The sequence below is a fragment of the Thalassophryne amazonica genome, chromosome 20 (genome assembly GCF_902500255.1).
Source record: "Thalassophryne amazonica chromosome 20, fThaAma1.1, whole genome shotgun sequence".
Classification (NCBI taxonomy): Eukaryota; Metazoa; Chordata; class Actinopteri; order Batrachoidiformes; family Batrachoididae; genus Thalassophryne; species Thalassophryne amazonica.
In genome coordinates, this window is record NC_047122.1 from 56,311,838 (window position 1) to 56,335,632 (window position 23,795).

Sequence of the window (23,795 nt, forward strand, 5' to 3'; positions counted from 1 at the left end):
ATTTGCGTCTGAGTTCAAGAGTCAACGCAGTCTGAGAATGCACTGCCTTGCCAACGTCGTTAATCATGACGGACAAGTGAGGGCCCGTGGTTCTTGATGCCGCCGTCTTGCCAATTTTCCGGTATATCAGGGCAGCACATAAGCCAAAAAGTACCAGCCTTGCTGCCATGAGACCAAAAATGAATAAATCCTCGACATCCTCAACAGAGAAAGGCGCCAAGCATGCCACACGCCAGGAACTCCAGGAGTCGAGGACATAACCCGCAGGATACGTTCCATCTGGGCAGGCAGGATCCCCCGGTCCTGACCTTCTTGTAGAAAAATGGTGTCAATAGTGTTCAGAGACCAGCTGATCAATTCCATGGTTAATCCAATAGTAGTCCAATAGATCTGGAATCCAATATAGTTTTGAGGAATTCACAGTCTGGTGAAGTAGGGACTTTAAGGTTAAAAGCAGAGAGATAAGGGAGAGTGGAGGAGATGTGACCGCCCTCGTCGGAGTCCCAAGCTGACTACTGTGACTACTGTGTTAAAGATCATGAAGTATCAAAGCAAATGCATATTCAACTTAGAATATGGGGGCAGCGTAGTGCCACAAGGGGTTAGTAAGTTTGCCTTCAAGGAGAAGATCTCCATTTCTAAGCCACCAATTCCCATATCCCCATGTAGATCGGGAGTTGCATCAGGAATGATATTGGATGTAAAGCATTTCCACAAGCAAAACATGACAATATTAGAATGTACAGTCATACTAAGTGTGGTTGTGCTCACATGGTTGCTGTCAACAGTTAACCATCAGCGTAAACCATGATTAAGACCAACTGCTAACTTTTAGTGTGACTGAAGTTCACATCAACTACTAACCATAAGCAGTGGGTGTCCATTGCATGTGTGTAATCCCTTCCCGTCGTTCATGTTTTCTTTCATTTCTTTTAATACACCATTATAAATCCAATACAAAACATCCAGGATGAAGAACTGAAAGATCCAATCACAAAAAGAAGCTATTCCTGGACGTTTTCATCATCGACGATTTAAGTGATTGAATATTGTACACCTGAGTAATCACAGTAGTTCTGTAGCTATTCTTACTAGTATGTTTTGAGTGAGTACTGGATTTTCTATACAACTTTATCTCCATGCTATTCTAAACATATTTTAGAACTATGTCATTACAGTGTCAAACTATGATTGTACTCCATGAAACTACCCACTCTAGTGGGGTGTTGGTCATGTTTTATAATAACATGACTATTTGGTGAGCGTACACATTTAGACTGCCCTCTAGTGGTGTGGTGGTGTTCATTGCAGCTCACTGCATCATAGCTTTCACTCCTTGTTCATCTTCTTTCACGTACAGTAAACCAGTGTGCATGCCTCCATCAACTCCCATGCTAATTTATAATGGAAAACAAACTCATTCCACTTCTAACACAATCTGGCAATGGATTTTATAAAGGGGGCTGATGCAGGACTGGAATAACATGAACATGTGAGGCTTTTGTGTTTTGCTCTTCAGTGCCATCTCATCATTACGTTGCTGTGTGGTGTGACAAACCGTACTGTCTGTGTGTCCATTTCAGTGCCTAAATTAAACCTTATGACCAAAACACCATAACTAAGTGATAAATCAGTTCACAAAGACAAAGAACCACCCGAACAGTTTTATAATCATCTCATAAACTCTGGTATTCTCTCCATAAACTAGCTCATTGGCACTAAAACAGGCAAAATGATGCCCTTTGTATGTGCTCTGACGAGACTCTCAGAAATTTCACAAAGGCTTATAGGGTCAGAAAAGAAGTGATCCGTTATACTCCTCTAGAAAAGGTATGATGTGCATGTTTTGGTTGTGTTGTGGGGATGGTTGGATATCAAGAAATGTCAACCCTACATTTTCTTCCTTTCACATTCAATTTCCTGGGTACATGCAGTGGGCTTTGGGTGGTCTAGTGAGCTAAAGGTGCGATCACACACAGAATCGTGCTTAATTTTTTGAAATCTCCTTCACTTGCCTTACCTTGTTCTCACATTTCACCCACACAGTTGAGTGTAGTCTGTCGCACCAATGCCTGAAGTCACCACACTTACATTTTAGGCATGTTTGAAATGACAGGTTGTGTAGCACTCACATGGTTCTTATACACATCTTCAGAAACTAGAGATCCAGATCTTTAAAATGAGCTATATCATAAGCATGTGGGAGGTAAAATATTGTTTTAGTGAGCAATGGCACTTGGGTATGCAAGACCATTATGCACAAGACAAAAACAGGCGGATGTCAACAGGATGAAATTCATCCATTTTTATTGTGTCAAGCAGGCTATACTTTTTGCCCATTTTGTCTCAAACGGATGAACGTATTTCAGTGATGCTATGCCTTTGATCAGTGAAGAGTTGATTGGATGTGGATGCAAAATATTTTTTATTCATCAATATTTCATTGATTTAAAAAAAAAAAATTAAAATAGTCATGTGTACTTTGGAAAAGTGTTACACCCCCCGGGCACACTCAAGAACACATGAACTATAAGTTTTAGCACTGGTTAATTAATTTCCATTCTTGAAATGAAACGTTCACATACCAATAAATATACTTTTCCGTAACCATCACCGCAGCCATCATTAAAACTGTGCGGCCTTTCAAAATACAATAAACTGACAAAATTTTGTTTCTACTGAAATCTAAGCATGATAATGTTGGTTTATCTTTGTACCATGTTGCAAAATTACAGTGCATTTTAATAAAGAGATCATATTTATCTGAGGGGAATTCCATAGGGAATATATTCTTTCACTTATAACATTGTCGTACAGATGGACTGCAGGAGGAAGTGTGTGTGTGTGTTCCTGGGGTGTGCATACTAACATCCGTAAGATATCTTGTAAATCGCAGAGGTGTTATCTGCTTTCAAAAAAAAAAAAAAAAAAAGAGAAAACCTGTAAAAGTTAACGAGAAATAAAAATAAATAAATAAATAAATAAAAAAATCGCCACGTCCTTGTCGGTGTCGCCGACCAAACAGTCCCCCCTAAAAATCAGTCCGCCCTGCCTTCACTGTGCATGTGTCATTGTGGAGATGTTTTTTCTTCAAATCCATGAGGTTACCTTTGCTATTTTTCCCCAAAATAAATCAAGATTTTGTCGTGCAAAACAGACAGCTAACAAGGTAACCACAGTAGTAAGGTCTGTTATCTTGCTATATTACAGACTCTGAAGTTTTTTGTCGTAACTATACTGTTGCACCAATAACAGCTGCATCAAACTGCACTGAAGGAGTAGAATATGGGCCTCACATTCACACATTAATGACTGCAACAAATTTCCTTCCTCTGTCATCTGTTTTAACCCACAGGCTGCTGCGAGTAGGAATGTATTTTGTTGTCATTATACCATTACCTCATTACCCCATCCCCGTAGAGACGGTGCCTGCTCCCAGACTACCAATAACCAGCAAAAATCTATTAAAGCATAAAAATTCAAAAAGAAAAAATAATATAGCACCTTCAACTGCACAACAGACTAAAACAGTTAAATGTGGTCTATTAAACATTAGGTCTCTCTCTTCTAAGTCCCTGTTGGTAAATGATATAATAATTGATCAACATATTGATTTATTCTGCCTAACAGAAACCTGGTTACAGCAGGATGAATATGTTAGTTTAAATGAGTCAACACCCCCGAGTCACACTAACTGTCAGAATGCTCGTAGCACGGGCCGGGGCGGAGGATTAGCAGCAATCTTCCATTCCAGCTTATTAATTAATCAAAAACCCAGACAGAGCTTTAATTCATTTGAAAGCTTGTCTCTTAGTCTTGTCCATCCAAATTGGAAGTCCCAAAAAACAGTTTTATTTGTTATTATCATTCAAAGCGCATATTAAACAAATATGTAGGACTGCTTTTTTGCATTTACGCAATATCTCTAAAATCAGAAAGGTCTTGTCTCAGAGTGATGCTGAAAAACTAATTCATGCATTTATTTCCTCTAGGCTGGACTATTGTAATTCATTATTATCAGGTTGTCCTAAAAGTTCCCTAAAAAGCCTTCAGTTAATTCAAAATGCTGCAGCTAGAGTACTGACAGGGACTAGAAGGAGAGAGCATATCTCACCCATATTGGCCTCTCTTCATTGGCTTCCTGTTAATTCTAGAATAGAATTTAAAATTCTTCTTCTTACTTATAAGGTTTTGAATAATCAGGTCCCATCTTATCTTAGGGACCTCGTAGTACCATATCACCCCAATAGAGCGCTTCGCTCTCAGACTGCAGGCTTACTTGTAGTTCCTAGGGTTTGTAAGAGTAGAATGGGAGGCAGAGCCTTCAGCTTTCAGGCTCCTCTCCTGTGGAACCAGCTCCCAATTCAGATCAGGGAGACAGACACCCTCTCTACTTTTAAGATTAGGCTTAAAACTTTCCTTTTTGCTAAAGCTTATAGTTAGGGCTGGATCAGGTGACCCTGAACCATCCCTTAGTTATGCTGATATAGACGTAGACTGCTGGGGGGTTCCCATGATGCACTGTTTCTTTCTCTTTTTGCTCTGTATGCACCACTCTGCATTTAATCATTAGTGATCGATCTCTGCTCCCCTCCACAGCATGTCTTTTTCCTGGTTCTCTCCCTCAGCCCCAACCAGTCCCAGCAGAAGACTGCCCCTCCCTGAGCCTGGTTCTGCTGGAGGTTTCTTCCTGTTAAAAGGGAGTTTTTCCTTCCCACTGTAGCCAAGTGCTTGCTCACAGGGGGTCGTTTTGACCGTTGGGGTTTTACATAATTATTGTATGGCCTTGCCTTACAATATAAAGCGCCTTGGGGCAACTGTTTGTTGTGATTTGGCGCTATATAAAAAAATTGATTGATTGATTGATTGATTGATTGTCACGATAACAGAGACTTTGCGGGGTTGGATGCCGTATGTATGGAACACAGTAAACATTAGCATTAGTAGCCGCACTAATGTTTAGAGTCGCATCAGCCTCTTGGCCTCCATCATCGCCGAGCTAGCCCTGTCATTTTCCTTTCCTCTTCATGGGGTTCAGAAGGTTATAACACAAATTTGCATGCAGTGCCCAATGATGCATTTTTGTGCCTCGCCGTGTGAGAGATGGATGGCGAGCGTGTGTGCGTCAGCGAGAGAAAGAGAATTTGCACTGCATAATGGCCTGGCTGATGCATTTTTTAGCTCTCAAATGGGATTTATTTCCATCCCGTCGTCTGCTGTGTTCTTGGGTAAATGAAGCGTGCTTGGCTTCCCTTCCAAGATAGACGACAAGGACTTGCGTGGAACAGAGCAGTTGAGTGACAAAGAGAATGGCAAAAAAATGGTCTGTTGTGACTTTAGTCATGATACATCAGAACAGGGATAGTGTGCAAATATTCAATTATACACAATGTATTTGCAAGTCAATCTAAATGGCCGTAGGCAGGTTTGAATATATAATGAAATGCCTATCTATTAGACTATGCATGGAAATGTACTGTCGAGGTATAAGAGGATTATTCCATTATTCTCTCCCATTACAGAGAGGTGAGTCCTGAGGTCCTTTCTTTGTACATCCATCTTAATATTACCATCTCTTCTTGATATTCTGGGAAAGATTTGAGGACATAAATCGCAAATTTAGCCGAGATAATACATTCAGTTTGAAGATGTCTTGCATAAAATGACTGATGTCTAATTTAAAAAGACGAAGAACCAATTTTTGTTGAATCAGTTGGGACAATTTGCCTGAACTTACAAACCCCACACGTGATAAGAGACAGTTTGCTAACATTAAGCTGAGGGGTTTCAGTTTTGCATTCTAGCAATAAAGCAAGGCGTTGCCTCTTCTTCCACTTCATATCTCTCGCCATTATGTTGATTTGTGTCATTTCCTACCCTGAACCCAGCCCTCAGTACAGTGTTTGAGGCATTAAGCGAATACTTAAATTCTATGCATTAGCTTGTTTTTTTTATTATTTTCTTACCCCTCATTTGTGCTGAGCATAAAACCATCAAATGTTTTCATCTATCCACACAAATTTCTCATAAAAACTCAAGATTGTGTAGTTTAGCTTTTGCACACTGGCTCTGTCTGCGGTTCCTAATGAGGGGATGATTCGCCAAGACAGAACAAGCTGGACACTGCCTATGTGCATCCGGAGACACAATTGTAATTTGCACCTCCTTTTAATTGGCCCAAGGACACAAACTGAGCTAAAGAGTCAAATCACCATCTGGAGCTGTTTTCAAGATGAGAACTCCGGCCTTGAACAGTTCACACTCTGCACCGCACAGGCTGGCGCCAGATACCATTGATGCCTGCATCTGATTGCTCATGTGTTTGCAATGTGTTGCACTAATAGAATTTATTTGCCCTACATTTTTGAGATTTTACTTTTTTTGAAAGACCTTATTACTCCTGACACACATTCCTCATCTGCTAAGGGGTAAATGGTGCTAAAGAGCACTCTGAGTTGTTGTGGTCCCATAATAAATTATGCTGGTGCAGAAAGCCTAATTATCATCTTGGAATTATGCAATAAAGTATTATATCCAGTGTATGAAGACAAAATCGGAATAATTTAGCAGTCTTAGTTTTATTTGAATGACCCAAAGCCCACTGCCAGCAATCACATTTGGGTATCCAATCATTCTGTCAATGTTACTTTAACATCACCTGTAAATCTCATTTGAGTTTGTCTTTTGTGAACTTCTCATTCAGTGCACTTTTTTTTATTCTCACAGTTTAATATTGTATTGATTTCTGGGTTTGCTTGTTTCCCCCCCTGTTTTATGTCTTTTTGTTGTGTTGCATGCTTGTTTTCATGTCCCAGTTTGATTGTTGCCAGGCAGTCAACAGAACCCCGGGCATCCAAGGCAACAGAGGTAAAGTTAACACACTTATCCACAACAGCCTGTCCTCCCCTCTCCATCATCTCTAAAAAAATGTCCTAGCACAGTCTTCACCGAGTTCCAGAAATCAGTTCCATCCCATGGTGCAACTGAGTGACACCCCACGTGAGAGTCATTTTCGTTCTCGATCCTGTGGCTTAGTTTTGTAAAGATGGCTTTCAATGTTTGTACAATAACATCATTTTATTGTTTGTCTGACTTTGTGCTGCTCCTACAAAAGAGAGCTTTCTTATACATGTAACTTTGTCTCTTTATAGATGTCACTCTGGTATAAAACTGCAAACTCTGAGGAAATTTGAATTAGAATTAGCAATTATTCACCAAGTATATTCAAAGAATACAAGGAATTGGTCTCCAGATTGAACGTCCTCTCTCTGCACAAGCCCAACGACACAATGATACAACGCCAATTCCAATGAAGTTGGGACGTTGTGTGAAATGTAAATAAAAACAGAATAAAATGATTTGTAAATCCTCTTCAACCTATATTCAATTGAATACACCACAAATACAAGATATTTAATGTTCAAACTGATAAAGTTTATTGTTTTGTGCAAATATATGCTCATTTTTTAAATGGATGCCTGCAACACATTTCAAAAAAGTTGGGACAGGGGTGACAAAAGACTGGGAAAGTTGATGAATGCTCAAAGAACACCTGTTTGGAACATTCCACAGGTGAACAGGTTAATTGGAAACAGCTGAATGTCATGATTGGGTATAAGGCGCATCCCCAAAAGGCTCAGCCGTTCATAAGCAAAAGATGGGGTGAGGATCACCACTTTCAACAACTGTGTGAAAAAAAGTCCAACAGTTTAAGAACAATGTTTCTCAATGTTCAATTGCAAGGAATTTAGGGATTCCATCATCTACAGTCCATAATATAATCAGAAAGTGGCAAGGCTGAAAACCAACACTGAATGCCCCTGACGTTCGATCCCTCAGGCACCACTGCATTAAAAAGTGATATCATTTTGTACAAGTGCAAGTTCAAACTCTGCCATGCAAAGCAAAAGCCATACATCAACAACATCCAAAAATGCCACCTCCTTCTCTGGGCGTGAGCTCATTTAAAATGGACAGATGCAAAGTGGAAAAGTCTGCTGTGGTCTGATGAGTCCACATTTCAAATTGTTTTTGGAAATCATGGATGTCGTGCAGCATCTTTGATGGTATGGGGGTTGTGTTAGTGCCCATCAATCAATCAATCAATCAATCAATCAATCAATCAATTTTATTTATATAGCGCCAAATCACAACAAACAGTTGCCCCAAGGCGCTTTATATTGTAAGGCAAGGCCATACAATAATTACGTAAAAACCCCAACGGTCAAAACAACCCCCTGTGAGCAAGCACTTGGCGACAGTGGGAAGGAAAAACTCCCTTTTAACAGGAAGAAACCTCCAGCAGAACCAGGCTCAGGGAGGGGCAGTCTTCTGCTGGGACTGGTTGGGGCTGAGGGAGAGAACCAGGAAAAAGACATGCTGTGGAGGGGAGCAGAGATCAATCACTAATGATTGATCATACAGAGTAAAAAGAGAAAGAAACACTCAGTGCATCATGGGAACCCCCCAGCAGTCTAAGTCTATAGCAGCATAACTAAGGGATGGTTCAGGGTCACCTGATCCAGCCCTAACTATAAGCTTTAGCAAAAAGGAAAGTTTTAAGCCTAATCTTAAAAGTAGAGAGGGTGTCTGTCTCCCTGATCTGAATTGGGAGCTGGTTCCACAGGAGAGGAGCCTGAAAGCTGAAGGCTCTGCCTCCCATTCTACTCTTACAAACCCTAGGAACTACAAGTAAGCCTGCAGTCTGAGAGCGAAGCGCTCTATTGGGGTGATATGGTACTATGAGGTCCCTAAGATAAGATGGGACCTGATTATTCAAAACCTTATAAGTAAGAAGAAGAATTTTAAATTCTATTTTAGAATTAACAGGAAGCCAATGAAGAGAGGCCAATATGGGTGAAATATGCTCTCTCCTTCTAGTCCCCATTAGAACTCTAGCTGCAGCATTTTGAATTAACTGAAGGCTTTTCAGGGAACTTTTAGGACAACCTGATAATAATGAATTACAATAGTCCAGCCTAGAGGAAATAAATGCATGAATTAGTTTTTCAGCATCACTCTGAGACAAGACCTTTCTAATTTTAGAGATATTGCGTAAATGCAAAAAAGCAGTCCTACATATTTGTTTAATATGCGCTTTGAATGACATATCCTGATCAAAAATGACTCCAAGATTTCTCACAGTATTACTAGAGGTCAGGGTAATGCCATCCAGAGTAAGGATCTGGTTAGACACCATGTTTCTAAGATTTGTGGGGCCAAGTACAATAACTTCAGTTTTATCTGAGTTTAAAAGCAGAAAATTAGAGGTCATCCATGTATTTATGTCTGTAAGACAATCCTGCAGTTTAGCTAATTGGTGTGTGTCCTCTGGCTTCATGGATAGATAAAGCTGGGTATCATCTGCGTAACAATGAAAATTTAAGCAGTGCCGTCTAATAATACTGCCTAAGGGAAACATGTATAAAGTGAATAAAATTGGTCCTAGCACAGAACCTTGTGGAACTCCATAATTAACCTTAGTCTGTGAAGAAGATTCCCCATTTACATGAACAAATTGTAATCTATTAGATAAATATGATTCAAACCACCGCAGCGCAGTGCCTTTAATACCTATGGCATGCTCTAATCTCTGTAATAAAATTTTATGGTCAACAGTATCAAAAGCAGCACTGAGGTCTAACAGAACAAGCACAGAGATGAGTCCACTGTCCGAGGCCATAAGAAGATCATTTGTAACCTTCAGTAATGCTGTTTCTGTACTATGATGAATTCTAAAACCTGACTGAAACTCTTCAAATAGACCATTCCTCTGCAGATGATCAGTTAGCTGTTTTACAACTACCCTTTCAAGAATTTTTGAGAGAAATGGAAGGTTGGAGATTGGCCTATAATTAGCTAAGATAGCTGGGTCAAGTGATGGCTTTTTAAGTAATGGTTTAATTACTGCCACCTTAAAAGCCTGTGGTACATAGCCAACTAATAAAGATAGATTGATCATATTTAAGATCGAAGCATTAAATAATGGTAGGGCTTCCTTGAGCAGCCTGGTAGGAATGGGGTCTAATAGACATGTTGATGGTTTGGATGAAGTAACTAATGAAAATAACTCAGACAGAACAATCTGAGAGAAAGAGTCTAACCAAATACCGGAATCACTGAAAGCAGCCAAAGATAACGATACATCTTTGGGATGGTTATGAGTAATTTTTTCTCTAATAGTTAAAATTTTATTAGCAAAGAAAGTCATGAAGTCATTACTAGTTAAAGTTAAAGGAATACTCGGCTCAATAGAGCTCTGACTCTTTGTCAGCCTGGCTACAGTGCTGAAAAGAAACCTGGGGTTGTTCTTATTTTCTTCAATTAGTGATGAGTAGTAAGATGTCCTAGCTTTACGGAGGGCTTTTTTATAGAGCAACAGACTCTTTTTCCAGGCTAAGTGAAGATCTTCTAAATTAGTGAGATGCCATTTCCTCTCCAACTTACGGGTTATCTGCTTTAAGCTGCGAGTTTGTGAGTTATACCACGGAGTCAGGCACTTCTGATTTAAGGCTCTCTTTTTCAGAGGAGCTACAGCATCCAAAGTTGTCCTCAATGACGATATAAAACTATTGACGAGATACTCTATCTCACTCACAGAGTTTAGGTAGCTACTCTGCACTGTGTTGGTATATGGCATTAGAGAACATAAAGAAGGAATCATATCCTTAAACCTAGTTACAGCGCTTTCTGACAGACTGCTAGTGTAATGAAACTTATTCCCCACTGCTGGGTAGTCCATCAGAGTAAATGTAAATGTTATTAAGAAATGATCAGACAGAAGGGAGTTTTCAGGGAATACTGTTAAGTCTTCAATTTCCATACCATAAGTCAGAACAAGATCTAAGATATGATTAAAGTGGTGGGTGGACTCATTTACATTTTGAGCAAAGCCAATTGAGTCTAATAATAGATTAAATGCAGTGTTGAGGCTGTCATTCTCAGCATCTGTGTGGATGTTAAAATTGCCCACTATAATTATCTTATCTGAGCTAAGCACTAAGTCAGACAAAAGGTCTGAAAATTCACAGAGAAACTCACAGTAACGACCAGGTGGACGATAGATAATAACAAATAAAACTGGTTTTTGGGACTTCCAATTTGGATGGACAAGACTAAGAGTCAAGCTTTCAAATGAATTAAAGCTCTGTCTGGATTTTTGATTAATTAATAAGCTGGAATGGAAGATTGCTGCTAATCCTCCGCCTCGGCCCGTGCTACAAGCATTCTGGTAGTTAGTGTGACTCGGGGGAGTTGACTCATTCAAACTAACATATTCATCCTGCTGTAACCAGTTTTCTGTAAGGCAGAATAAATCAATATGTTGATCAATTATTATATCATTTACTAACAGGGACTTAGAAGAGAGAGACCTAATGTTTAATAGACCACATTTAACTGTTTTAGTCTGTGGTGCAGTTGAAGGTGCTATATTATTTTTTCTTTTTGAATTTTTATGCTGGTTATTGGTGGTCTGGGAGCAGGCACCGTCTCTATGGGGATGGGGTAATGAGGGGATGGCAGGGGGAGAGAAGCTGCAGAGAGGTGTGTAAGACTACAACTCTGCTTCCTGGTCCCAACCCTGGATAGTCACGGTTTGGAGGATTTAAGAAAATTGGCCAGATTTCTAGAAATGAGAGGTGCTCCATCCAAAGTGGGATGGATGCCGTCTCTCCTAACAAGACCAGGTTTTCCCCAGAAGCTTTGCCAATTATCTATGAAGCCCACCTCATTTTTTGGACACCACTCAGACAGCCAGCAATTCAGGGAGAACATGCGGCTAAACATGTCACTCCCGGTCCGATTGGGGAGGGGCCCAGAGAAACTACAGAGTCCGACATTGTTTTTGCAAAGTTACACACCGATTCAATGTTAATTTTAGTGACCTCCGATTGGCGTAACCGGGTGTCATTACTGCCGACGTGAATTACAATCTTACCAAATTTACGCTTAGCCTTAGCCAGCAGTTTCAAATTTCCTTCAATGTCGCCTGCTCTGGCCCCCGGAAGACAATTGACTATGGTTGCTGGTGTCGCTAACTTCACATTTCTCAAAACAGAGTCGCCAATAACCAGAGTTTGATCCTCGGCGGGTGTGTCGCCGAGTGGGGAAAAACAGTTAGATATGTGAATGGGTTGGCGGTGTACACGGGGCTTCTGTTTAGGGCTACGCTTCCTCATCACAGTCACCCAGTGGGCCTGCTTTCCCGGCTGCTCGGGATCTGCCAGAGGGAAACTAACGGTGGCTAAGCTACCTTGGTCCGCACCGACTAAAGGGGCCTGGCTAGCTGTAGAATTTTCCACGGTGCGGAGCCGAGTCTCCAATTTGCCCAGCCTGGCCTCCAAAGCTACGAATAAGCTACACTTATTACAAGTACCATTACTGCTAAAGGAGGCCGAGGAATAACTAAACATTTCACACCCAGAGCAGAAAAGTGCAGGAGAGACAGGAGAAGCTGTCATGCTAAACCGGCTAAGAGCTAGTAGCTGCGCTAAGCTAGCGGATTCCTAAAAACACACAAAGCGAATAATGTGTAAATAATTTAGAGGTGATTCAGCAGACGGAGTGCTTTAGTTAAGGCACGTCAAGATTACACTGTGAAACAAATCGTTATCTAGGTAACTAGATCAATCTAACTGTGCAGATTAAACAGCTAACAGATACAGAAAAACACCGCTGTGGTCCGGAACAGGAAGTGATACAATACCGCAGTGAGAGCCAACCACCAGTAGAGGCAAGCAAGAGCAAGTCAAACTTTCTCTACCATGACATGGGCAACTTCCACATATGTGATGGCACCATCAATGCTGAAAGGTACATCCAGGTTTTGAAGCAACACAAGCTGCCATCCAAGCAACGTCTTTTTCAGGGACATCTCTTCTTATTTCAGCAAGACAATGCCAAGCCACATTGTGCACATGTTACAACAGTGTGGCTTTGTAGTAGAAGTGCAGGTACTAGACTGCCATGCCTGTAGCCCAGACCTTTCGCCCATTGAAAATCGTCGTACAGTCGTAAGTCGTACATCAAGCAAGAATGGGAAAGAATTCCACCTATAAAGCTTCAACAATTCGTGTCCTCAGTTCCCAAACGCTTATTGAATGTTAGAAGGAAAGGTGTTGTAACACAGTGGTAAACATACCACTGTCCCAGATTTTTTGAAATGTGTTGCAGGCATCCATTTCAAAATTGGCAAATATTTGCATAAAAACAAAGTTTATCAGTTTGAACATTAAATATCTTGTCTTTGTGGTGTATTCAATTGAATATAGGTTGAAGAGGATTTGCAAATCATTGTATTCTGTTTTTAATTTACATTTTACACAACATCCCAACTTCATTGGAATTGGGGTTGTATAAACTAAACATTAAATAATTCACAATATAAAATGTGCAAGAAAAATGTGTGCAAAGGAGAAACAGACAAACAGATTGAAGTTGTACATGAAGTATATGAATTATTGAGTTTTTTGGCAGGTTAAGTTGTTCATCAGTGTGATGGCTGTGGAAAGCGTGTTCCTGTGCCTCGTTGCTTTGACGTCCACAGCTCTGTAATGTTGACCAGAAGGGAGAGGAGTTTAAACAGTGTGTGTCCAGGGTCTGAGGGCCTTCAGAATGTACAGCTCCTCAGTCAGGGGGGAGCATGAATAACAGGAAGACAGAGGACGGGAAGGAGAGGAGCAGTTGTAGCTAATGAGGCAGTAGTTTTAGTATTTATTTTTTTCAAATTGCTTCTTAACATCTCATTTTAATTGTCTGTGTACATGTCCAATGCTGTCGGAACCTCAATTTCCCCGAGGGACGTTTTCCCATGGGATAAATAAAGTTCTATCTAATCTAGACAGAATTAATATGTTTAAAACTAAATATGCATGCCAACCCCTTCGCTAAAATGGCAAGAAATGCAGTTAGCTTGAATCCTTAACATAGCAGTGTCAGTAACACTGCTTGTTGAAAGTGTTTCAGTGAAAATATTTATCCTCAGAGGTGTGACAGTTAACATTTATAAGGAGCTCTCTCTACTTTTGCAGCACAGTAGCCCCAGTAAGATCCATGGCCTCAGGGAGAAGTCGGGGGGGGGGGGGGGGGGGGGTATGGGAATATAGGGGGGGAAAGCCTTTAAAATAAACATACTTATGCCCATGTGGCATCTGTTGGGCAGCCACAATGGAACACTGCAGGTGAGGTGTTCACCCTGTGGGTGCAAGTTATTATTGACTAAATCACCATATGTGACTTTCCACCGAACCCACTAATGGTCGGCCTTTTGTGAAACCTGTGGTTCATTATTTTCCATCATGAATACTGACTAGGAAGATTTTTTTTTTTTTTTTTTTTAAATACACAAAATCCCCTATGAACAATTGGCCACAGATCTGGAAATGTGCCATATTTGTAAAATTGTTATTTAATTGTCTGTTTTACAAATATGTCACGTTTCAAGTGTTAAAGTTACAGTTATGTCATTGACCAATGAATAATACAATTTTAAGTAAAGAAAGAAAGGGCATGACAGTACACATTTATATTTCAAAATGATTTATCTAAACTGGTAAAGATAGTAAAAATCTTCATACTCAGCCTACCTCAACAACAACAACAACAACAACAACAAGCATGATAAAACCGTAAAGCAAAACATGCTTAGTTCTGCAAATGCTTTAAATGTAGGATAAATGATGAGTCTTCCATGGCAGGCAGATGACTTGTTGATTTGAGTCCTCTTGTGGGAGTACAGGCCGAATCTTGAGGCACACGATTTGTGCAGATGTCGCAGAGGAAGATGCCTCCAGGAGGTACATCCTGCTTTTGATTTCCCTTGACAGCCAATGTTGTCTTGTGATCCAAGGCCTCAAAAGGTAGCTGCCTCCAGTACAGACATTCAAGAGCATGTGCTTTCAGGTCACAATGTCAGTGGGTTTAGGACTGGAACACCATGCAAACATTACAAAATCACCTCAACACTAATGTTACAATGGCCTTCAGTCAGCTGACTATGTAACAACATCTTGGGTATCCTGGAGGCTTCTATGCAGGTAACATTCCCTGTCCAGTGCAGCTGGGAATGCTGGGCAGTCCACATCACACCAGGACCTCCAGATTGGACAAATTATGTTGCCATCTTATGTTCATGATTTTTCACAGCCATGTCTGAAGGTATTGCTCTTGCAGTTGGATGTGGTGAAGATAAGTTGTCCGGAATTCACAGTGGTACAGTAACAGCCCAGGAACATGCCTCTGTAGATCATGATGTTAGTGCTGAGTTTAATGCCTTTCTCTGTGGAAAGAATTGTTTGCTTTGGCCATGCGTCACTTCTGCATTAAAGCATCCATTACTGCAGATTGTCCTTCCCGGGTAACAGAATATATTGACATGTTTACATTTAGGAATCGTGCATAGAATCTACACTGCAACTCCTCACACTAAATGTAAAATGCATGTCATATATATATATATATATATATATATATATATATATATATATATATATATATATATATATATATATATATATATATATATATATATATATATATATATATTCCCAACACCAAACAGAAAATATTTGAATTACTTGACGCAAAAAAGAAGTCCAGTCAATACCAGACATGTACCGTAGCTGAAGCTGCTGCAGGGGATCGAATAAGCTCTTGGCTACAGGCTTGCTGGGATATACAAAAGTACAAATGTTGGGAACTTGTGACACAGAGAGCACAATAATCTTCCTTCAGAAAACCGAACTATGAACAGCAAACTAATGGTACAGAAATCAGCCTCTATAAGAAGGGCTATGCTCAATGTAATAAAACGATAAATAACAGCATAGGTGCCGCGGGAGGAAAAAGGTTTATGCGCTTAAGCCAGAGGTGGAACATATGGAGGCAGCAATGTCCAATTTATAGGCGGGCTTTAACCGTTTTATGTCGTTAACACATACAGCATTAAATCAGTAATACAGATAGTGCGTGGAAATCCTACCTGCACTAACACTTAACCTCTTTTAGAAGATTTGAGAGCCATTTTAGAAGTAAGAATGCTTATACCCTCGTCCTATTTATGACTTTTATTGCAGATGCCCTATGTAGTGTGTAGCGTCTTGGAAATCCTTGTTCCGTGTTTGTTTTTTCTATGAATATTTGCCTGGTCATGATATGACTGTGTGTCGATGTTGGATTTCTCTCTGTGCTCTGTGGAACAGTACACCGGTTTGCTTGAGAGGGTGAGGGTCTTGCTCACCTGTTAAAAGATATAGGAACGACACTGCTGTTTCACGGCAGAATTGTCAGTGACTGTAACCCCCCAACCCCTCTGTCTTTCTCCCTCATTTCATCACCACAGAGGGAAAAGCGGTGGAGCATTTCGTCTGCCGGAGGTGAAAAGAACTCATCGAGTGTAAGTAGAGGGGTTTGTGGCAAAGCGAGTGCAGAAAAGAGGCAAAAGAGAGACAGGGAGAGATGAGAGAGACAGAGATGAGATGGGGTTTTGGGGCCAGGAGGTACAGAGGCAGCAGAGATGGCGAAAAGGAATGGATAGACACGTGGCGGCGGCACAATCGCATCAGCCTGCTTTCACAGGGATGAAGTTGGACTTAACTGCAGTATTACCCACACTCCTGCATTACAAAATGTTCCTTCACCAGCATTTAGCATGCAAATTGGCTCCCAGATTATGCCTTTGTATTCATTTTACCAACTGTCAGGCTGTGACGCAGGCAGAATGATAATCAGGCAGATATTGCCCCCTAGCGCTGCAGTGACAATCATTACAGTGCAAAGTGGGGTGGGCTGTGAGGGGAGTCCTTTACTGCAGATCAGTGTGTGTGCACGCGTAGTATAGAGAGACAGGTAGGGCTGATGGTAAAGAGCTCCAAGTGCACGTAAGGTTAGGATGAAACCAAACGTGGAGGAAAACCAAAACAAGAGATGAAGATTGCAGACCTTTAAAAAGGTTGCATGTCATGTGTAGCATCAAGTTCATTTGCATTTTTTGTGAACTTTAGTCCCCTAGGATAAAGTATCCTAGAACAAATCCAAAATCCTGAGTACGCTTATTGAGATTGTTCACTTGAAATGTGAATAATCACTTTTCACACATATGAAACTGGACGGTCTGCTGCAGTTCTGCCTACGACACACTTGTGCCATAAGTTGGCTGCTTTCTTTTATTTATTTAAATCTTTGGACCACCAAGAGTAATTTTGGTTCTTCCTACCAAAATTACATCATAGAAATTATTTTTCCAAGATAATGACCATGATTTAACCCCTTTCAACAGTTTTCATGAAAATAAAGACGCATTTAGCACAAAACTTTGCAACGCAAGAAAAAAAAAGTACACATTCAAACTCAAACGTAAAATCATATTACTCTTGAACATATGATTTTAGAATTTCAGGAAAATGAGGTTAGGGCTTGTGATTGGTACCTTAAATTATTGCAATTAGAATTTTTGTAGGGTTTTTTCTTATGCATTTTCAATATGGTTATTTCAGAAAAACAACAAGACAGATTCTTTTTTAACTTGTGATGTTTCTAAATATGTAAACTCAACAACACTCGGAATTATTGGACAAATTTAAAGTAAAAACAAAGTATGGCATCATTGTCCCTGTTGTAGTGAAAAAGTGCAAAATCGCAAAATTTTAACAAAACTGCATTGAGACGTTCAGATAATGCTGCAATTTAACCGCTGCACACGGAAAACAGCTTTACCTGCAAGGTAACACTCTTTGTATATTGTACCTAAAACCCTCGTGAATATAATATATCAGTTCAGATGTTTAAACAAGCGAGAATCTCAAGTTGTTTCTCCATTATTTCCAAGAGGAATTGCTGTGAGCTGCGATCTCATCCTGATCTTGTCATTGTCAGGGAAAGTGAAGTACGCTCTCTTAATGTCCTGTTTATTGTCCTTTACAACAGTTTGTGCTGTTTGTTACACAGTAACATATATAAGATGTTTGCGATTCAGTTTACGTTAGTTCCACGCACGTTGAAGACAGCACACATAGAATATTTGGAATATTTATTTTAAGAAGTGTTAAGGGGTTCATGCATGCAGTTTCTTATAAATGTTATGAAAGGCATAGAAACTTACATTTGGTAGTATAATGTTAATTTGCAATTGTTGTCGTGTAGTTTATCTATGTTGTTTTGAATGTAGCATCTCTCTGGCATGCAAGGAATTATGGGATATCACCATAGGATAAATGAGTCCCATATGGGAAGAACAGATTTTGTTGCGGGAAAAAGAAAAAATGCTCGTGGCAACATCAATTCCAGTTGCCAGTGTTGCTAATCACACACCTCACAGACAGAGTGCCTGGATGTGCGACTGAGTCAATAGAACCAAAAATGTGCCTCGGATTTCAAAAGAAGTAGTGGGTAGTGCCCAAACAATTTGAATATAAGCAAAAACAACAACAACAACAAAAAAAAACAACTGTCTTTTAATATCTAGTGGTACTGTGACATGTCTTGTTTGTATGTGCTGTTTTATCTTTGTGTGTGTGTTGTATGTTTAAAATGGTGGGGAGTCAAGAGGGCCCTGGTTGGGGGGGTGTCAGGGGTATTGACCCCCAGAAGCTGAAGGTTTTTAGCCATGCTAATGCTCCCCATATCAATTTTCTGAAGAAAAAGGACATGAGATGGTAAGGAGCTTTGCTCAATATCAGCGACATAAAAAGATATTTACAGTTGTTGTAAATTACATTGATCATTCAATAAATCTATTGATCTTGAGTACAGAAGTTTTTGTTCTTGATATTCTCATGAATACCTTTAATAAACCCATATGTATGTACCATTAAATCATACAATAGTTCATTAACAAAATCATGTCAGTCTAAAAAAAAAAAGCACTCCACACACCCAAATACTTTTGAACTCTGGTGTATCACATTCAAATTGACAATATATTTACATCAACCTACATCGATGTTCAATCCAAGGCTTTGCCTCAAGTATATTAATTCATTTTAAAACTGAATCATCCAAATGCCAACCAAACAATGCACTTTTTAAAATCCTCTAAAACATTAAAAGCAATCAAAAAAGTTCTTCAAAATGCTATATAGACCAAATACTTCAGGAATTGATTGTTTTAAAAATTAAATTGAGTCACAACTTGAATATTTGAAAAAAAAAAAAAAAAACTTCTCACTCTTCTCAAGTTTCTCAACATGGTTTAGAATGCGAGGACAATTTAAGTGTTTCACATAATTCTAGTAATGAGGTTTTGCACATTCTGCCCAGTGCTTTAAACGATAAATTCATGGATCTGGTGGAAGGGCAAGGGCACAAGCCTAAGATTCACACCCATGATGTACGATTCCTCAGACAACACTGCATCAAGAACAGTCATTCATCAGTAGCTGATATAACCACATGGGCAAAGAATGACTTTGGAAAACTCTGGACAAGCACTACAATATGGAGTTACATTCACAATGTCACTTTAATCTTTACTGTGCACAAAGAAACCTTATGTTAACCTTGTCCAGGAGTGACATCGACATCTCTGGGCTTGGAGGTGGTGGGGGGAGCTGTAATCCCATCTTCACTGAGTAAGAGTCCTACCATGTGCTGAATTGGCTGGTTTAGTTAGTGGGTGCATAGAACAAATATGTGGTCAGATTTTTTACTCACTGAAACCAGATTACTTACATCTGCGCTGAGAGATCTGGGTTGGACCATCACACTGTGGAAACTCATTGTGGTCAGACAAATCAGTATTTCAGATCTTTTTTTGGAAGAAAAGGGTGCTCCAGATTGCCAAGTGTGCTGAAAACACCTGGTACCATGAGCCAACAAGTCCAAAAGCCATGGTCTCTGACTTTTGGACCTGTTGCTCATAACAATGGTAATTTACACTTCTGTGATGGCATTAATGCAGAAAAATATGTTGGCATTTTAGTGCAACATATACTACCTTCAAGACAACATCTTTCTCAGGGACATCCATGCATCATACATCCATACATTTTCCATACTCACTCCCATAAAGAGTCCCACAGATCCCAACAGTCATAGGAAGTGAGGTGGGGTACACCCTACAGACAGACTCACTCACACCCACACACAAACACCTAACCTGCAGGTCTTTGCCTGTGGGTGGAAGTTGGAGCTCCCAGAAAGAACCCAAGCAAACACGGGCGGAACATGTAAACGCCACACAGAAAGGCACCAAGTAGGATGCAAACCCACGACGTTCTTGCTGTGAGGCAACGGTGCTGCCTTCCATTGATTTTCAGAAATAATTCAAAACCAGATTCTGCACACATTACAAAAAAAGCATGACTATTTAAGAAAAGGGGTATGGATACTGGAAAGTCTGCAGTTGTTGAAAATTGCAATAGTGTACTGTTGCACATCTTAAGATGTGTTTGCAGAAGGAATGGGAAATAAATATCACCTGCCACGCTTCATTGCTTGGTTTCCTTAATTCCAAAATGTCTTTAACTTAGTGAGAAGAGATGGTCAACATTGCAAAGGCTTGAGCATCCCAACTTTTTTTTTTTTTTTTTTTTGGGGGGGGGGGGGGGGGGGATGTTTAGCAGGCCTGAAATGCAGGAAATTATGTAGCTTAGCAAATAAATGAAGTTGACAGGAACAAAAACATGAAATGTCTTGGGTTTGGACACAAATAGAAGGGCAGTCATCAGTCAAAGTGCCTATTCAAATAAGGGTCAACTATTATGAACATATCCATGAAATGTGTGATTTTTTTTTTTTTTTATATCTGCCTCCATTTTTATGCAGATATTTGTTTTGAAATATCATTTTTCCTTCATTTTCTATCAGGACAAGTCCACCCTAGAGGACCAGAGCTCCTGGGACAGCTTCAAAACCCTGACCCCCGAGCTGTCTATCGTGCCTGGGGAGCAGAAGGACCGGATGGAGCTGCACAATAAGAACTGGGACTCCTCCTCTGTGAACACACCCAACTCGTCTGAGGGCGATTCCAGACTGAAGTGTGACATCAACCCCTTTCACACAGGGATCAAAATGCACATGGTGATACAAACTGTCTGAAAAGATATTCACATGTATACGAGTGGAAACGAGTCTTCAACACGCTAACTGAAGTTCGCTCACGCACACATACACAAACACTGCTCTCCACCTCCTGTGATGTGCTCTTTCGGATCCCAAACCGTGTTTTACTGCTGCAACGGACAGACGAGGAAAGAGGACTGTTCGAATCTATATTTTCTCAAAGACTATCAAAATGAAAGAACAGGGGCCGGACACGTCTGTGACTGATGACGACAAATTTTTAAAATTAAAACTCAAACTATGGAGGAAAAAAACAAAACAAACAAAAAAAAAACACTATTTCTGAGGGGGGGGGGGGGACATGCTCATTTTATTGTGGATGGGGGAGATTTCTCTTTAATTGTTTGATGATTTTGGGGGGATTTAAGAAAGAAAAATAATCTGCACCGTTCTGTTCCTTTATAGCACTGGTGAAAAAAAAAAAAATCTTACTGATGTTTGTCACCCTGGAAACCTCCTCTGCACCTTTCTTTCATAAATATTGTTTAACCTTCTAATGGATGATGAAAGGATCTTTTTTTGTCATTCAGGTGGATGTGGGATGCAGTAAATCGGTACATTGCATCCTCTCTTCTGTTTCCATTCAGCTCACATCCTGTGTGTCGAATTGTGTTTTTGTGTTTTTTAATGCCCTCATTTCAAATTTTTGAATGAAAACCAACACTCAATTGGGACAAAACCACCAGCTAAGTTGTGTTCTCTGGTCTTAAGTGTGCAAGAATGAATTAATTCATTTGCAGACTGTTTGGTTTCTTGCTCGTGTTGCCTTCTCTTTCTCTCTATTTTTCATTTAGAATAAAAAAATAATAATAATAGGATGCATACAGCACAAATGTGAGCTTGTTTTCCGAGGATAATGTTTTTGCTCCATGCCGTTCCACCCATGTTGGGGAGGGGTTGAGACATTCATCATGCAGACTCTTGCACTTTGACAAAAAAAGCCTTTAAAAAATATCAACAGGTGAAACATTGCTTATAGTTATGCGAAAAAAAGACTGTCTAAAGTCATTTCAATGCAAAAAAACTTAAAAATCGCTCATTTCTTGATATTGTATGCTCACGCCGCTCGAGTAACGTATTGATCAGTGTAGCAGCAAGCTCACCTCTTCCCCTAGAAACATTCCGGCAGCCAGTAATGCGAATGCACCGGAAGGGAGAAATGAAAGTAGACGCCACATCATCGTTTTAAGCTTCTATCTCAGAAAACATCCCGAGCTCTGCCTCTGCTTTTCGTCTGCCGCCACACAGGAGGAGTGAAATCTTAATGTTAAACAGTGAAGCCAGATGTATAATTCCACATATGCGTGGGTCCAACGTGCAGCTGTAAAAACATAAAAGGCACACACACACACACACACGCGAAGAGGTGAGTCATAAGGCAACAAGATGAAAGACTGAAGAGAAAAACAGACAACGCCACAAGTGATACTGTTTCCCCGTTTTGAATTCACATTTCAGCAACTACAAAAGGAGGTTCAGTTTCCCGATGTTGCTACATTTGCACATCTGTTGTCAGGAGATACCGTGTCAGACAGCGGCACGGTGAAATCTGACGCCGTATCTTTAATGTGTTCAAGGTGGCTCCCATTAATCGAAGCATGTGGTGAATTTCGAGAGGGGAAAAAAAAATAAGTGTAAGCAAGATGTGGTAGCCCAAGGGACAACAAGAGAAAAAGCACAGAGCGAACTGGAGGCAAAAGCAAAATTGGAAGTGGGGACGAGGGGGTGGGAGCAAAACGGTAATTATCTTGGGATGGTGATTTGTCCTGACATTTTCCAATGCAGCCTTCAGCCATCTGTTTAAAGATCCCAATGTGGTGCGAGTTGAGCGCGGCGCAGATGGCGAGACAAGCGTGCGGCCCTTCTAACCTTTCAAGCTAATCAGCTGATAGGCAAACGCGCTTCTGTGGGAGGAGTGACATACATTTGGCTCCACGTTTGCAAAGCTGGAGGTCACATTCGCCTGATCTTCCAGTGTTTCGGATTTTGAGGTGCAGTATCTGAATTCATTCAATGTTCCTTCAAAGAAGCTTTGTTTCTCTAAAACCGGCTATTTTAGAGGGGGTCATATTGTACACCTTGATTGAGCCAACATAGGTCGCCAGGTGTATGTTAATGTTTGTGTCCTGAAACGACGCTGAGGTCATAAAGAAATATATACGAGGGCTGTCAATAAGTAACGGTCCTTTTTATTTTTTTCAAAAACTATTGGATTTCATTCATAGGTTTTTACGTCAGACATGCTTGAACCCTCGTGCGCATGCGTGAGTTTTTCCACGCCTGTCGGTGACGTCATTCGCCTGTGAGCACTCCTTGTGGGAGGAGGCGTCCAGCCCCTCGTCGGAATTCCTTTGTCTGAGAAGTTGCTGAGAGACTGGCGCTTTGTTTGATCAAAATTTTTCTAAACCTGTGAGACACATCGAAGTGGTCACGGTCGAAAAATTAGCTGGTTTTCAGTGAAAATTTTAATGGCTGATGAGAGATTTTGAGGTGATTCTGTCGCTTTAAGGACTTCCCACGGTGCGAGACGTCGCTCAGTGCTCTCAGCCGCCGTCGTCAGCTGTTCAAGCTGAAAACCTCCACATTTCAGGCTCTATTGATCCAGGACGTCATGAGAGAACAGAGAAGTTTCAGAAGAAGTCGGTTTCAGCATTTTATCCGGATATTCCACTGTTAAAGGAGATTTTTTTAATGAAAGACGTGCGGACGGATCCGTGCGTCGGGACGCAGCCGACGCG

At 40.4% G+C, this 23,795-nt stretch overlaps 1 protein-coding gene across 1 annotated transcript in view; it reads left to right on the plus strand.

Annotated features, from left to right (window-relative positions):
* adgrb2 (adhesion G protein-coupled receptor B2) overlaps window positions 1-23,795 on the plus strand; it is a 695,462-nt gene that overhangs the window by 640,041 nt on the left and 31,626 nt on the right. The window contains 1 exon segment of the mRNA XM_034161569.1: window positions 16,340-16,393. Coding sequence (XP_034017460.1) covers window positions 16,340-16,393 — 54 coding nt within the window.